Source organism: Cryptomeria japonica, chromosome 1 (assembly GCF_030272615.1).
Source record: "Cryptomeria japonica chromosome 1, Sugi_1.0, whole genome shotgun sequence".
Classification (NCBI taxonomy): Eukaryota; Viridiplantae; Streptophyta; class Pinopsida; order Cupressales; family Cupressaceae; genus Cryptomeria; species Cryptomeria japonica.
In genome coordinates, this window is record NC_081405.1 from 61,249,803 (window position 1) to 61,267,106 (window position 17,304).

The 17,304-nt window shown below is 34.0% G+C and overlaps 1 protein-coding gene across 1 annotated transcript in view; it reads left to right on the forward strand.

Annotated features, from left to right (window-relative positions):
- Positions 1–5,860: 5,860 nt before the first annotated feature.
- LOC131063225 (probable copper-transporting ATPase HMA5) overlaps positions 5,861–17,304 on the forward strand; it is a 30,008-nt gene continuing 18,564 nt past the window's right edge. The window contains exons 1-3 of the mRNA XM_057997023.2: positions 5,861–6,454; positions 6,558–6,638; positions 6,822–7,177. Of these exons, the coding sequence (XP_057853006.2) occupies positions 6,280–6,454; positions 6,558–6,638; positions 6,822–7,177 (612 nt within the window). The 5' untranslated portion in view covers positions 5,861–6,279. The remainder of the gene's footprint in view (positions 6,455–6,557; positions 6,639–6,821; positions 7,178–17,304) is intronic.

Below are 17,304 nucleotides of genomic sequence, written 5' to 3' on the forward strand. Positions count from 1 at the left end.
CATTAATATATATTTTAGAATTTTGATGTTTTGAAATGATTTTTTCAATTTGTTACAATATTGTGCTTCTATTTTTTTATAATGTTTATATTGAATTTGATGTATATTTGCACAAGAGAATATTAATATTAATTTTTTTATTAAGTAAAAAAAACACTAGAATATGGCAATTATTTTTAAGTTTGGTTTTACTTCTATTTTTAAATATGAAAGTTAAATGTTAGCTTTGACAATTTTAATATAGTTTATTTTAAAAAAATATTTAATTTGTAATACAATTTTTTAAAATTTAATTTATTTAAATTAATTTCTAGTTTGTTTTAATTAATTCAATTATAGTTATGTCCAATTTAAAAATATTATTTTATTTGTTCTCTTTTCCTCTCCATATTTCTTCTTCCATCTACCCTTTATATCTATCTTATTGTCTCTCCAATCTCTCTATCACTATATCTCTCCTTCTCTCTATATATATTACTGCCTATCTCTATCTTTATATTTCTCTCTCAAACTCTTATTCTCTCTATCTCTTCTCTCCCTCTATATATATATTTATTTCTTAATCTCTTCATATCCCTTTATCCCCGTCCTCTCTCTCTCTCTCTCTCTCTCTCTCTCTCTCTCTCTCTCTCTCTCTCTCTCTCTCTCTCTCTCTCTCTCTCTCTCTCTAACAATTGGCTCTCCATCTACATATCTCTACTTTCCTCTATAACAATTGGAACTCGATGTATTGCATCTCTTGTTTCAAAGAGCTTCAATTTTTTCTAGGCTATGGAGATAATTTGCCTAGAGTAATGATTTATATAGGTGATTTATCTCCAAACCATTGATTGAGTAAAGTAGGGATGTATTAATAAGAATATCAAATAACTTTTATAGAGATACATGTCATGATCTAGTTAATTATAATTGATTAGTGGATTAAACTATTAAACACTTTTTGGATGTTGATCAACCCACATTGTTCATTATTAAGGTCAAAGCATATAATATTTAGATTAGTGTTAGTTTTTAATGGATTTAAGTGACACAACTAAAATAAATATAAGAAATATATTGGATGAGTCAAATATTATCTTAAATTGGTTCAATTGTTTTTACATAATTTGTATACACTTCTATAAAGTACATGTCCAACTTTTACAAAGCAAACATCCATTTCATTCAATGAATGTTTATGCTACCTTCCCCCCTAATGTGACCCAACATATTGCATATACATAATCAAAATATGGTGTAAATTTAAATTAAATATTATGCATGTTTTTATTTATTATCATTTATTTATTATAATATAAGGTTCTATAAATGAGACCATTTGTTCAAGGAGTTGAGCTTAATTGGTTGAAGCATTGAGTTCTCACTATTTTGAGACCCAAGCTCAAATCCCAAAGTGACATATTGGTCTTCCATAGTTGGCTTCTAGTGTGGAGATGATTTGTAAATAAGTGAATTAAGATTTGTGGCATTCCATAGGTAGTTTCTAGTGTGGTTGCCTGAAAGGAGCTAGTATTAGTCTCATTGTTGTACTTGCAAGAGATTGTATTGGTCTCATGTTGATGCTCATATGAGAAAAATAGTTGTAAAAAATTATCAATATATAAAATGTATGAGATAATTTTCCAACCAAAATATAATAATCCACATCAATAAATTGAATGAACTGCCTAATACTAATTATAGCATGTAGTTAACCGAATATGTTGTGTGACCTTAATGTACCATATGTTTAGGCACCACTACTTTAAATAATTTCTTCTTAAATACTCTTCATCCATTTCTCTATTAGAAGAAAAATGCAAAGATGAATTTGGCTCATTGATAACATTTAAAATAAAATTTCAAATATAATATCCAACACCCCATTCCTCCACCTAAGGTAGGTGCTTATTCATAGCCATATTTTGAATTATATACTAAGTAGGACTCTACTATTGGCTTACCATTGCTATATTTTTTTCCTTTTGGAAAGAAGAGATCAAGTAGAGAGTTTTCACCTTTTTATTCTCCACAAAACCTAAGTTACAAGCAAATTCCCTCCCTTTATCCTCCTAAGAAACCCATGGTGGGGAGGGAGCCCACAATTTGGAGCTTACCATCAAAAGATTGTATTGAATCAAATAATCATTATTAAATCCTAAATCTAAAATACAACTATTTATTTTTCTTGATCCAACCATATCAAGTATGGAATCTAGGAGAGACTGAACTAGAGAAGGAAGGTGTAGCAACCCTAATCATTGTTGAATATACCAAACTAAAAAGTAGGAATTGTACTGAACTAGAGAAGGAAGGTGTAGCAACCCTAATCATTGTTGAATATACCAAACTAAAAAGTAGGAATTGTACTGTTAACCAAAGATTAAATAAAAATTTCCTTTCCACTATGTAGTAAATTTAGATTTTTTATGCTTACCAACTAGAAAAACTTACACAAGATGACCAACTTGAAAAAAAATACTAAAATGAAATGGGATATTTTTATGATTCAATTTATTTTCATATCATTTCCCCATCTTAAGCCATTTATCCACATAGGTTGCCTTTTATCTAGAACCAGTTCTATGTTGATTCTTGTCAAAGTGGAGCGAACCAACCCATTGTTTCAAGCTCTATAGAAATAATTCTACCTTAATTATTTCTTATGCTTTAAAAATTAATGTCTACCTAGTGCTAAGATGAATATTATGAGGCATGCCTAGATTGACATAACAAAGAATAATTCTTCTACAAGATTAAAGTTACGAAACCAAGATTTGAACAATAAGGCATGGTTATCCCAATGCATGGATATTTAGAAAGAATATAATCATTGTCTATTTTAAATTCTTCGAATAAAACAAAGAAGAGTATACTTCTAGATATTTTGATCAAGGGTGGAGTTCTAGAGATTTTTAAATGACTAAAATCCAAGTTTTAGTGATCTATTCATGCAAATTCATGAAACTAGGCCAAAGAGAGTTAATATTACTAATCATATCTCTTTTGTAAAATTTATCCTCATAAAAAGCTCCTTGCCTAGCAAGAGTATTGGTTTAGTCTCAAGGTACGAGAAAGTGCTACATTTTGTTTGCCATCTTTAGAGTTGTGTTTTTACATAGCAACTACTTTATTAGCAACATTCTCCTGCAGATAAAACAACATCTTTAGCTTTGATTCATAGTTATGCATCAAACAAAGTTTATTTTAGGACATTATACTTGGGTTGTTGGCCAAGTAAAGAGGGACCAAATTCTCAAGTGTATTTTTAAAAATCCCCTACTCTTTGTTCAAGTTGCCACATACTTTAAATATGTCAATCTCAATGTTATATTTGGTTCTACAATTATATCCACTTGAGGGTTTGTAATATATTGGAAGAATTATTTCTTATAAAATATTGAATTACAAAAAGATACATGTAATTTATTCATTATTATATTTCATTAACAAACATAATTTAAATGATAAATTATTAATTGTTGAGAATAATATTAAACAAACAAATAATATTAAATAGATATATGATTTAAATTATTGTATAATTTTTTTTCATCTCATGATATCAGAGGACGTGTCGCATCAGCATCGTTGATCACATGAGCAAAGTTTACTAGACACATTGCAGTTTATACGAGGCTACATGCAGCCTAAATTTTTTTAAGGTAAAATAAAAAATACAAATCTATTGTATATATAATAAGATTTTACTATCTAGACAAATACCACATAAGACTAAAAATAATAGAAAAAATTTCTTTCAATGTGAGATTGAAAATGATGAGGGTTATAAATACACATACTAACCTTTAATAGATGACCATGTGAAAAGAAAAGAAAACATTTAACAAGTAAAATTCATTAAATAATGTGAGCTTGAGAACAATAGGGGCTATAAATACATATATTAACTTTTTCCTTTTTAAATTCAAAATTATATAATCAAGATGTTATTTGTATATATTATTTAAGAACTTCCAAAAAAAAATTCGTACATATTATTTTTTGTTTTTTGTCATTTTAGATGATGATCAAACAATAAGATCTTTATATTAAGACATAATCTTAGTATTTATCAGAATATTTTGTTTTTTTATTAAGAATTAAGAATTATAATTTGTTGTTTTATTTATTTATTATTGTTAGTACTGTATAATTTTACAATTACAATTTAATTTTATAAGTTTATTTTTAAGTTGATATTTAAATGATAGTATATGTGAATATTATTTTATTTATATATGTAAATACATAAATAAATAATAATAATTTAATATATTATAACATAATGGAAGGAAATCAATTTGATCAAGTAATAAAATAATTTGTAATAAGTAGAATAATAAAATATATCATGTGGGGAATCTTAGGGACATAGAAATATATCTCGAGTAATTTCTTTTAAAAATAATTTTTTATTTTAAACAAGAGAATACAATAATAGCAAAATTATTTTGAAAATAGTTGATATTAAGACCATAACCCTAATATTTATCAAATGTTTCATTTTATTATAGAGGATTAAGAATTTGATTAATTTCATTCATTTATTAGTAATATATTTTTTACAATTGCAATCTAACTTTATAAGTTTGATTCTTTTTAGTTAATAATATATATGATAGTAAATGTTTTATTATTAGAGTGAGGAAAACAAGTTTTGAAGGGACCCCAAAACCCTTTACAATAAGTTGTCCATTAAAATAAACATGAGAAGTGACAACAAAAACCCATAACAAAAAGTTGTCCAAAAAGATAAACATGGGACGCGGTGACAAACCACAAGCTCACAACGAGTCAACATCAAACAGGTTTTGAAGATCACGTGAATCCCTTTACAAAATGCTACAACATAGGATAAAAAAAGCTGAGAATAATATCAATTTGAAAGCCTACATTGAGCCACCAAAGAGGCTACAACAACCAGGAGCGAGACTAAAAGGAACTGGCATAATAAAGACCCCAACAAAACCAACTAGTTGGACAACAATTGAACAACAACACAAACAACCACACTAGTCAAGAAGGTTTGAAGCTTAGCCTGATCAAGGCACTTTGAAATGTCAAAGAATCAATCTCACCTATATTTTGATCCCAATCTCACCCATATTTTTATCCTTGAACGAGGATCCCCTCAAGACCTCAATCGATTTTTTAATCACCCAAATCTTATTAGGGGTCAAAGAGGAAACATTAGCCATTTGGCTCACAACGTCTTGCTTGTCCCTTAGGGGGGGACCCCTTCTCATTTTCAACAACTCTTACAACATAGAGGCTCACATCATTCCTTTTAAAACAAGTCTTCCTGAAAGAGGGAATAACATTTTTGAAAACCTGACAATGACCAGCTCTATGGCATTGAGAGCATGCTAAAGAGAAAGGCTCAAAGGGAGTAATATGCTCCTAGACATGCAACTTGGAAAGAAACTCAATAGTGTTTGAAAGGGACATAGCGACCAACTCTTATTTGCTTCATGTCGACATTGACGATGTTGTGTACTACATAGAGGTGCAATTTGATTGTATTTTGGAGCATTTGCATGCTTCTTAACATAAGCAACAATGTTTGTGATGGACAATGAAAGCTATTGCAAAGAATTTGAAGGTGTTTCAGTTAAGATAATTCTAACATTTTCAAATTGTTGTGATAATGATTTAAGGTGACATTGTGGAAGTAATTCTATTCGACTCAAATGTACCTTATGAAAATTTAAGTCCTTATAATATGAAGTTTGTGTACTCCAAAAGTTTATCAAATTCAAGAAGTGGCTTGTGTTATTTTGCTTGGGCCCCCATCTTTTGTCTACAAAGTCTAGTTATGATAGTAGTTCATGCTTCTAGGGGTTAGGTATGGTAGGTTTGGGGATGTGAATTCTTTCAGCCAGTTTCGATATGATATGCTGTGATTGGTTTGGGGGTGTGAACTCTTTGACTTCAACCAGTTTCGATATGATATGCTGTGGGTGATTTGGGTTTGGGTTTTGCATTTATCATCTGTATGATGAATAGACATTGGTTACCTGAATAGGAATTGGTTCTATTATATGTTGGGTTCGACTCCTTGTCCAATCTTATGATGGATTCTGCCTAACTTATTCCATTGGATTTTGGATGGCGGAATTCTCCTTTTCTGGCCCCTGAATCCTATACCAGGTTTTATTAACGGCCACCTATTCTTTTTTCTGGCGTGTGACTTTTAAGATGGTCTGTGTTGGTGCAACGAGTTAAAACGGACTCTAAGTAACGTAGAGAAAGAATTCTAACAAACAGAGCAAGTTAAGAGAGACGGGCAAGTTATGCATGTATGTTAGAGACCGGCCAATCATAATCTTGAGAAGGTTTACAGCTAAAATTATGACAAAACGTATAAACATCTCAATTTTAAACTTTCTGATGAGCACAGTTATCAGTAGGCATCACACACAAGATTCCCGAGACCCACCTGCACAAGATTCCCGGACCCACTTGATAAAAGGTAAAAACGTAAAACCTAATCTTTGAAAAACGTAGCTCAATGTGGTGAATAGTAAATATTTGAAATAAAACATCTACAAATACAAACAAGTTCGTGGAGACAGGCAATGCAATACAATTCAATTGGGCGCAGGCTGCGCAACATTCATCTCTGACTTTGGCGCGGGATCAGGATATCAGTGAAGGTTAAACGCCTCTTCAAATTCAATCGAACTTTCTGTTTTACGGACTAAAATTTAGGAAGTTTGGAAGCTTGGCACCCAATCCAAGCTATCCCAGGACAGTGTTTTTAGTTTTCAATTTAGTGTAATGCAAATCTGTGGTTTGCAATTTTGAATGATTCATTGATGATGTGGTGTGTTCTGCAGTGAGAAGAGGAAGAAGGAGAACAATGGCTAACAGGTTTTTGGCTCTTTCTTGTCTGGGGAAGGGGAAGAAGGAAATTGGGGAGCGGGATGCATCTAATCTGGTTCTGTCCCCTCCTCCGTATTATCCTTCGATGCCCAGATACCCACCTGAATCTCCAAGTCGTGCAAGTGCAGGAACATCTGCTCATCCATCTTTGGAGATGAGGAAGGCTCTGTTCAAGGTGCAAGGCATGCAATGCTCTGCTTGTGCTGCTTCCATTGAGAAGGCGGTGAAGAGGCTCCCTGGTATCCAGGATGCTACTATCAGTGTCCTTCACAACAAGGCCCAAGTGGTTTACCATCCCGAGTTTGTCAATGTGAGGCCTCTTATCTTTCAAATTCATGCAGTGGGTTTCTTTTTTTGGTAATTTAATTGAATAAATTTTCTACTGACCTTTTATATAAAATAATTGAAATTAGGGAATGCTCGGTTTATTTGGAATTTGGGGTTGGACTTGGTGGTGTATGAGATTTTTCTTGCTTGGTTTGCTGATCAATTTCTTTTTGAAGTTGATTTTCTGCTGTCTGTTTGTTGTTTTTTAATTCTTTTTATGTTTGGGGACTGGATTTGAAAGTGTGGTTTGATATTTTTGAATTTGGGGATAGGATTTGAAAGTTTTGTAAATGGGGTTGCAAGCTAAGTGGGTTTAATCTTGGAGGGAACTCCATGGTTAAGCGTGCTTGAGTTGGAGTAGTACTGGGATGGGTGACCTCTTCGGAAGGTCCAATTCTTCACCCTTGTGCATCACCTAGATGCAATGAGTGCTAAGTGGACCATTCATTCTCATGAGAGATGGGTTCTTATGAACCACTACTCATGAAACATCGGTCAATGAGTTTGACTCAAAAACTACACAGTTGAACCCTGATAGCAATATCATAGTTTGACTTGCTGTGGAAAATACCTCCTACTTATCAGTTGTTTTGAGATTTTAATCTTTTCCTCGCTTGTTGATTTGAAATTCTTGCAACAGGTAATCTCATGTTTTTTTCATTGCCCAGTACATTGTTTCCCTTTTAAACATTGCAGGGGCTTTACCTTGGCTGTGCTGTTCTTGGACACTTGAAACAGGGCATCTAGATATGGATGCACTGTGATACTCCTTACTACATACTAACATGACATTGATGTATTTGAATCTGGAGTTTTGTATCAAAGCCCCAACTTAATAGATCACTGTCTTTTTGAAGTTGATTTTGTGCGGTCTGTTTGGTGCTTTTCCAATTCTTTTCAAATTTGGGAACTGGGTTTGAAGGTGGAGTCTGATATTTTTAAATTTGGGAATTGGATTTGAAGGTGGAGTCTGATATTCTTGAATTTGGGGATTAGGTTTGAAGGTGGTGTTTGATCTTTGGTTATTGGGAATTGGATTCAAAGTTGTGTTTGACTTTCTTAAACTATGGGCTTTAGTTCAAAGTTGTGCTTGATTTTTTTAAATTAGGGGATCGGATTGGAAGGCACTATGCTTAGTTTTTTTTGAATTTGGGAATTGGGTTTGATAGCTGTGTTTTATTTTTTAATTAAATTTAAGTTTGGGGATTGAATCTTGTGATATCATTTTAAATTTGGGGATCACATCTGAAGTTGGTGTATGGAGCTTTTGAATTTGTGGATGTATTTTGGAATTGGATTCAAAGTTTTGTTTTATCTTTTTAAATTTGGGGATTGGATTTGAAAGTGGTAGTGAATTTTTATAGTTTGTGCATTAGATTTGAATGTGGTGTCTGACTTTTAGGGGATAGATTTTTATGTTTTATTGTTTTGAATTTAGGGGTTGCATCTGAAGTTGGTTTTTGATGCCTCTGAATTTCTGGATATTATTTGATAGTGGTGGTTGGTTTCATTGAATCATTTTCAACATGGATTAAATTTGCAGGTGTATTCTATTTTTGTTCTCAAAGGTTAAATTTGCCAGTTTCATTTGAAAGTAGGATTGGATGTAATTTGGATCCTGGATTGAAGGTTGTGTATATTCATACTTGAAATACTGGTTAGTTAGCTCCCTTTCTTAGCTGTGTTAGCATTCTTTGCCTTGTTTTGAAGCCTTTCAGTTAGCCACCTGTTAAGATATGTTAATCTTGTTCTTGGGACATTCTCTAAGTTCATATTCTGATTGATGCTTATGATACTACTACATGATAAACAATATTAGGTTGTACTCTTTTTAGCTAGCTATTTTGAAGGTGATGCTCCCTATTATTTTCTGAATATGTGTATGGAATTTGTATTTGGTGTTTGACTTTTTTTGGGGATGAATTTGAAGGTTGGGTTTGCAGTTGTGTTTGATAAATTAATTCTTTTGAATTCATACATTTGATTGTGGTCTCTGATTTATTTGAACTCGAGGAGTGGAAATGGAGGTGGTGCTTGGCCTCAACTTATTTGTAGCCAGAAGAGAAGCACGCAGGAAGTTTAATACTGCTGTAGAATATTTTAGGTTTGCTTCCTAAAATGTTTTCTCTGTTTTAGCATTCCCTACCTCTTTTTGAAGCTTTGTGGTTGTTCACCCTGAAATATATTTCACATTTATACAGCATGCAATTCTGTGCTATGGGTATGTAAAGACATCTGTATGTGCCTTGGAATCAACTTTGTTGTTGTGAGTTTTACACTTATTTTCCATATCCTTGGAGCCCTTAGTTTCTCCATTTTCTCCTAAAGTTCTACTCCTGTGACTGCATCTAAGGTTTTCCTCAGCTCAATAAAACAAGAGAACTCTGAGTAAATCTTTAATATCTTGCATCACAGCATCTTCCATTAGCAATCCTTCTAGAATCCTCATGGTTATTATCTGCTTCATTTCATAGATCCAATATCCATGCCCACTAAAGACCTGAGTTCTGCCTAGTTAAATTCTGTAGATTTCAATTAGACTCATTGTCCTATACAATTGCTAATGGTTTTCTCTATCCCAGAAATCATTTCTTTTGTGAACTATTTGGAATTTCAATCTACAAATATTGTGTTCATTTCGGTTTTGAGGAGGAACTTTCAGGAGTTTAACGGAATCGAAACCTGTTTTACAGGTCAAAATTAAATTTGGCACCTTTATTCCTCAAAATTTGAAACTCAGCTGTAGTTAAATTTTTCATGTTAGTTAAATCATCAAATTTTCATCAAAATACAACTAAGGTAATTGTTGAAAACTTAATTACTTTCTAAGTTAGGTGCCACTTCTCTTAGCACACCATTACTACTCAGATTCCTCAGCCTATTCTAATTGGCATCATAGCTTTGCTCATTCTAGTCAGCATTACTTGGCTCCATTCAGATGACATGGATCTACTACTTATGGGCTGATCCCTAGACCAAAGGGGTAGATTCACGTTACAAGCTTCTTTTCTACTATGGAAGCTAGACCAGCCTTGGTGTTAGGGGGGTTTCTAGAGGAAGTGCTTTGATTCCTCCTATGGACCAATGATGACTCAGACACATCCTCCATTTCAAATACAGATAGGGGCTCTTGTTCATCCTTCATTGCTATTTGTTAGGGGCATAGTGCTTTATTTTGCTTTATGTACTTCAATTGTTTTGAATCTAAGGATCTCTCTTCCTAGAAGTTTCCATTTTTAACTGCTGCAATCTCTAGTCCCATTGACCTGCCTGTTATTTTTGGATAATATAATTTCTTTTTCTTTCTATACACAAGGTCTGATTTGACTGTTTTCTTAGAGATTTTATCTTGAAATTCATTTGGTAATGCTAAACTGTTGTGATCTATAAGCAATGAACTAGATGATTCCATCTTTGGAGGGTGGTTTTGATTCCACTTGTTCTGCCCACAACTTCCTTCTGTCCACTTGTTGGCACCAAATAGCTAACACAAGAAAGAGATGAAGTTTTTTCCATAAGGTGTGTACAAAATTTATCTATCATTGCACATTATAGTCTTTTGCAATTATTATCTCATTGTATTAACAACGTGCATGATCTAGTGAGGGTATTCAAACCTAAGCGTGCTTTGGATGAGAAATGACTGTGTGGAAGCACACATAGGAAGATTACAACTTAAGTGTTTGCCAAGGTCTAAGAATACATTTTGTCAAATGGTTAACATTTTGGTTTCATTACTAGAACCCTATGTGGTTTGGCATGTTGTTGATTAGCCATGCCTTGGCAAATAATGAGGAAAGAGGTCCAAGTGGTTTTCCAACAAGGTTGAGAGATTTATTGAAGTGGAGATTCACATTGGAGTGAGGATTCGTCAATGGCAGGTAGAAAAGCTTTTTGTGCTGATTCGCACAAGGAGTTTTGAGTCAAGCTTCTAAAGAAAATATGTGATTGGTTCTATACAAGGCTTTGACATTGATGTTCTAAGTAATAGTTCCAAGTCACTTGGATGTTGGAATTGATCTCTCAATTGAAGCACAATCTCATATGGACTCGTGTTGTTGATGTGTTTTTAAGGGGTGTAGTTGACTCTGACACTATATGTCTATGGAGGAAGTGCTAAGTAAGTTTTTGTCACCTCTTAGATGTACACGTTTCAAAATAATCTTGCTTTCAATAAAGATGCTTCTTATAGAAAAGTACGTGGAAGCTTTCCCAATGGAATAATCTTTTACTGTGCTTATGGTGAGTGGTTGAGGGCATAGTTGGGTCATAATGGAGTGTAGAACTTGCAGGCCAATTTGAAGGAAAATTGGTGGACAAGGTGCTCAATTGAGCACCACATGCCAATTAATTGTTTGGTGATGAGAGCCGTAGACATAAGTTGCTCTTCATTTTCTCTATCTTTGTGCATCCTATAGTGTCATATACGAAGAGCTACATGAAACATCCCCTCTACACTTTTACAAAAGTTGGAAGGGATGACTACCAAAAATGAGAGGGCCACACATGACACCAATTTGCACATAGTATTCAAGCGTTTCAAGAGCAAAGAGGTATGACAATAATTACTAGTAGTTATTGGTGCCCATTGCAACTCACATAGCAAGACAATCAATCATAATAGGGCCGAGGCTTTGGTTGTTAGAAGGATGGAGGAGGACAAGGTGGAGGGCAAGGCGATGGACAATGTTGTATGATCACCTATTATAGTTGTGGCAAGTAGGGGCACACTGGATGCAAATTTACACAATTTCTTTTGCAACTATTGTAACGGTGACCATATCATTGTGGATTGCTTTACTTATTGCTCTAGTAGTTGGAATCACCAAATGATTTGAAAGGGTTTCACTACCACACTGACAAAGTGATATGTTTAGGTCCTAACTTAGAGTAGTGCACAACAAAAAGAGAAGAAAAGGTAGTAGCAGTCTAATGTGTGCACTATGGTGCCACAAGAGCAGCCATAAGTTGGTAGAGAAAGATCACTAGGATGGACCCCTACAAAATCCATAGGATTAGAAGAAGTGCTAGCTCTACCAAATGCTACCCAAATGCTTTGGACAATATAACATGAAGTCATTGAAGAGCGAGTTGCTAAGTGCAATGAAGTGGGGATGTGGGTTATGCAACTTTGAAGCTTCCTCATCATTGAGTTATTTCTAAAATCAAGATGTTGGAAAAGTTGGTGTTAGAATATGATTTTTGAATTCTACAAAATCATTACACCTAAAGAAAGTGACGTGTACAATGTGATACATGTAAAAGAATTCAAGTATGATATATATAGCCACATGGTAAGCTCTTCATTAGCTTGTGCTGAGCCCATCACCTTATGTCTTATATATGGCCAATAATGCAATGGAATAGACTTTGGGCTCTAATAATGACATAGAGATCAGTATCAAAGGAATGTACTTCATTATTGACTTTGAAGTCACTGAGATGGGAGGTGAAAAAGGAACCCTATGTTCATTCTGCATGATTTTTATTTTTAGGCCAAAACCAAGATGAGATTCTGGCAGTGAATTATGAATTCTTAATTTGAGGAAAATTGATTCATAATTTTGCTTGCCCCATATACAAGGTACACTATATTTTGAGATGATGTACATTGAGGAGAAATGCCTCAAGGATATTTATAAGATAATTGTGGAGGCATTTAACCCAAGCCAACCAAGTTATGAGGACATTCTATGGTGGGGTAGCATATTTAAAGTTGATTTGGATGCTTAGACAAAGTGTTGGCTTGTAAGCTATGTTATAGGTGATAAAATCCACACATAATCATGGAAATAATAAAACGTATATTATATATCTCACACAAGACAAGGCATGTTTCTTGTCAAAGTGTTCTAGTATCCAATATATGTAGAACTAGAATAAACCTAAATTTATCTAAATATATTATAATATCGTATCCTTAGTCATGTCGTGACCATGTACATAAAAACCCCTTAACTTTTTGTCAACAATTTTCAAGGAAACCTAGAATCTCTTACCTTCATATCACGGCCTCATCTAGACCTACAATCCCTTACCTTTATATTAATTGTCTCTCAATAAAAAAATATTTTTAATTTCGACCTGAACTCAACAAGATTTGATCCCTCCGTGCTCTTTAAAAATCTTTCAACTTCACCACTATTTTACCTTTTACTTCAAATATATATTCTATTTTTATATAAATATATTTTTTAATATATAGATTAAAAAGCCATAAACATTTTTTCAGATTTTGACATTTAATTAAGAATTAAAATGAAAATTATATAATTATTAATTTAATCAACCTGATTAAAAAAGTAACACAAAACTAGTATACATTCAAATAAAAACAAGACAAAAGAACTTAGCTGTTGACTTTTATAGAAATAAAATTACGTATAAAATAAAACAAATATATTACGGCATCTTTATCTTATTATTTGCTTGCTTGATCTTTGTTGGGAGGTAGGCAACCATCCTTATATTTTTCCTTGTTTACTTCCTTTTAATCTTTGTTGCGTGTTTTTTTTGTTTCAATTAAATGTTAATGTTTGACGATTGCTTTTATTATTTTATTTTCTTTATATTCGATTCATCCAAATATAATAGTTTAAAATATTAATTTAGATTTTTAATTGAATATATTTAGTATATTAAATTTAAATAAATATATTCAAATTTAGAATAAAATTTAATATTTAAAATATTCAATTTAAATTTTTAATTGTAATATATTTAATATAAAAATTTGAACATATATAAATTCTAATATCTGAATTAAAATTTTAAACTTGTTATATTATGATATATTTATATTTTACATAATATTATTTTATTTTTTAAAATTTGAAATATTTATACTATATTTTTATATTTAATATAATTTAAGCTATCTAATGGAGTTGAGTTCATTGATTAAAAAACATAAGAAAATCTTAAACATATAAATACATATTTCTAATAATTAAAAGTTTTATACAAAATTAACAAGTGCATGTTGCAGCTTAGAGGTAGGTCAATAATGTTTTTTATTATAAAAGCAACATTAACGAGGGTGCTGACCCTTAACATAGCCCGAAGGCTATCAGTAGCAGATTAACAACAAGAACACAATGAGAGAGAGTTTAACAACAATCTAGAAATAAAGCAACAGGGGGAGCACCCTATAAGTCCAAAGAGCTAAAGAGAACCAATATAAACATTAAAAACTAGACTAAGCCTAAAACTAAGACGCTGGCTTACAAAGCCTAGCCAAACCAAGAACATTATCCCAATCTTCAGTAAGGAACTTGTAGAGTTCCTTGAAAGACTATTTATCTGCATCCTCATCTGCAACCTTGTCCTACAACAGCCATAAAATTGTAGTCAAATTGTGCATAACTTGGATGTAAAATTTGTTGATGTTGACCAGTTGTTTGTCCCTAACATCCCATCTTCTCTTCATATCCTTTGTCTCTTTCTTCAAGGTTTGCAATTCAACATTCATCTGGTGGCTATCCAGGCAACTCCTCAGCGCTCGAACCTCATGCTTTAGGTGTAATTCACCATCCCTGAGATGGTTCGTTAGTTTAACAATCTCTTCCAATTTCACATGTTGTTGATCCATTTCAGCAGAGTGACAATACCTTTTTTTTTGTCTCCTTTTTTCTTACCACCTTTCTTTTCCTAGTCAGTCTTTTCCATAACATCCCTCAGATCACCCCCTTCTTTCTCCTCACCCCCTCGTCACCGAACTCAAAAGCCATTGCAATGATAGGGTCCACCTTCTAGAGATTTTTCTTTGCGGTGACTTCCTCCATTTATCAACACAATCCACAATCCCTTTAGTCATATCCTGGGGGCCTAGCGGAGGGCAAACATCACCTTCATTACCAACACCAATATCCTCTATGTCCACATCCTTTTCCTCAAACACATTTAAATTCCCACCATCCCCATCACCCCCTTCAATACCCTCTTCCATTTCAGTAATAGATTGCTTCTCCTCTTTTTTCCCTCTAGCACCTCAAGAGCCCAGTCGTCATGACCTCCTTCCCTCAGTTTCCACATTAGGGTCGTCTTTGTCTGAATCCTCAAAGATGGAGTTCTCAATTATGATTCTTTTCCTTTTTCCAACAAATTTGCCCTTAACCTTGGAGCAAATGTTTTTTCGCTCTTTAATAACAACAGGGGAGGAAAAGGTAGGGGGGCTCAACTCTGTGATGGTCATAGAAGAAGGGAGGGGCAAAGCAACAAAGGCTTCCATGGAAAGCTGAAAAAATCTAGAGGGGGCAAAACCACTTGCAGAGGCAGACAAGGGTGAGAAGCCTACAAAGGGGGTTGAATCAACATAATGTTGTGCGAAGGGCATAAGGTCGAGTGGTAAGCATAAAGCCTATAAATCAAATCCTGGTGAAGAGGGATTGTGATTTTGTCCTCATTCTTGGGGTCAAAGGCCTCCTTAATGGAGCTTTCCAAGGAATGCAATAGGTAAAAAGGAAGGCAAATAAGATCATGGTGTCTAAAATGATTCAACAAAGGCATGTGATAGTAGTAGTAAACTTTATGACGACCCTCAAGGGTAAAATCTTTCATAATCATTAAACATACTAGATTCCATGGGTGTTGAAGCTCCTCTCTAGAGAAGTTGTCTTGCAACTTGATAGGGGCTTCCTTCCGCTTGAAGAATTTGTTAAGGTTGTCATTGTTAGTAACGTGGCTTGTCCACTTCCATCTCCTGCCTTCTAAGGGAAGGCCAATGGCCTAAGCGATGACCTCCTCAGAAACTTCAAAAGAGATACCCCCGATAATAACCCTTCGATTATTCTAGGATGTGGCAAAATGAATTGGGAGTTGTTCATCATGCCCCTTGAGGTTTTCCAAATACTTTGACACTCCCCCATCCACACAGTAGTACCAAACAACTAGGTCCTTAAAATCATCAAGCTTATTGGGTTCAAACCACACTTTGTCTCCTCCCATGGCTGAGTCACAAAAATTACTAGTTGAGGCACTACCAAAGATCATTGACATTATTTCTTTAACGGTAGGGAGAGACAAAAATAAATGTTGCCTTATTAAAACGAGGTTAAACTTAACATAAATGTATTGATTTTTGGAATCATACAAGCTAGAGGGGGCATAATTACTCCAATTAATCTTCAGACTACGTGGCGCGTGCCAACGACTAATCCTACCTTGCGCAAGGACAATAAGCTTTAATATCACCATCTTGTTTTCGTCGCTTAAGAAATAATCATTATTCATATATCCATGTATCCAAACAAGGTCATTTCTTTTCATGAGTGCACAATCCCCATAGGTCATTTCTCACATCTGTTATTGAGAGATTTTCCAAGAGGAGTTTAAGGAGGGACTTGAAAATCACCTCCATAGGGGCTTCCACACTATGAAAGATCATATTATTTTGTTCCTTCGAGATACACCAACCCAAATGTGGTGGGATTTGTTTCCATAACTGACGAATGAGGGGGTTAGTTGTTGAATCCCCCCATTCATTGATCAGGTGGGTCAAGTCTTCATTCATAGTCCAAAAGAGATTAAACTTCTAATAAACCATTCCCCACAAGATTTTGGCAAGGGCACAATGCAACAATAAGTGAGGGACATCTTTTCATCCATTTTACACATAACACACCTGTTAAGGAGCCAAAAACCTTTTTGGGTAGGATTATCTTGAGTGAGGATTTTGTTATGGAGGGTAGTCCACCAGAAGAAATTGACTTTAGGAATGAGGTGAGGATTCCAGACCCGAGTCCACCAAACATGAGAGTTGTCCTGAAGAAGGCTGTGATAAGTAGATTTAACGTTGAAGTCCCCACTTGGATTCCATTTCCAAATAAATTTATCCTCACGAGAGAAGAAGGGCAATTTGACCTTATTAAGCATGTTTTGTACCTCCAAAGCAACAGGCAGTGGGTGAGGCTAATTAGGGCAACAAAGGGGAATGTGCTTCCAATTGTTGGAGGTGAGATAATCACAAACCGAAGGACCAAAAAAAGTAGTAGCACATCCCTGAAGTCTTTTGAGAGAAGGGATGGAAGCCAACAGTTTATCCCCCAACTAGTTATCTTCCTACAAGTGAATGTTTCTCCCATTGGCAACAAGTCACTTCAGGCGAAGAGA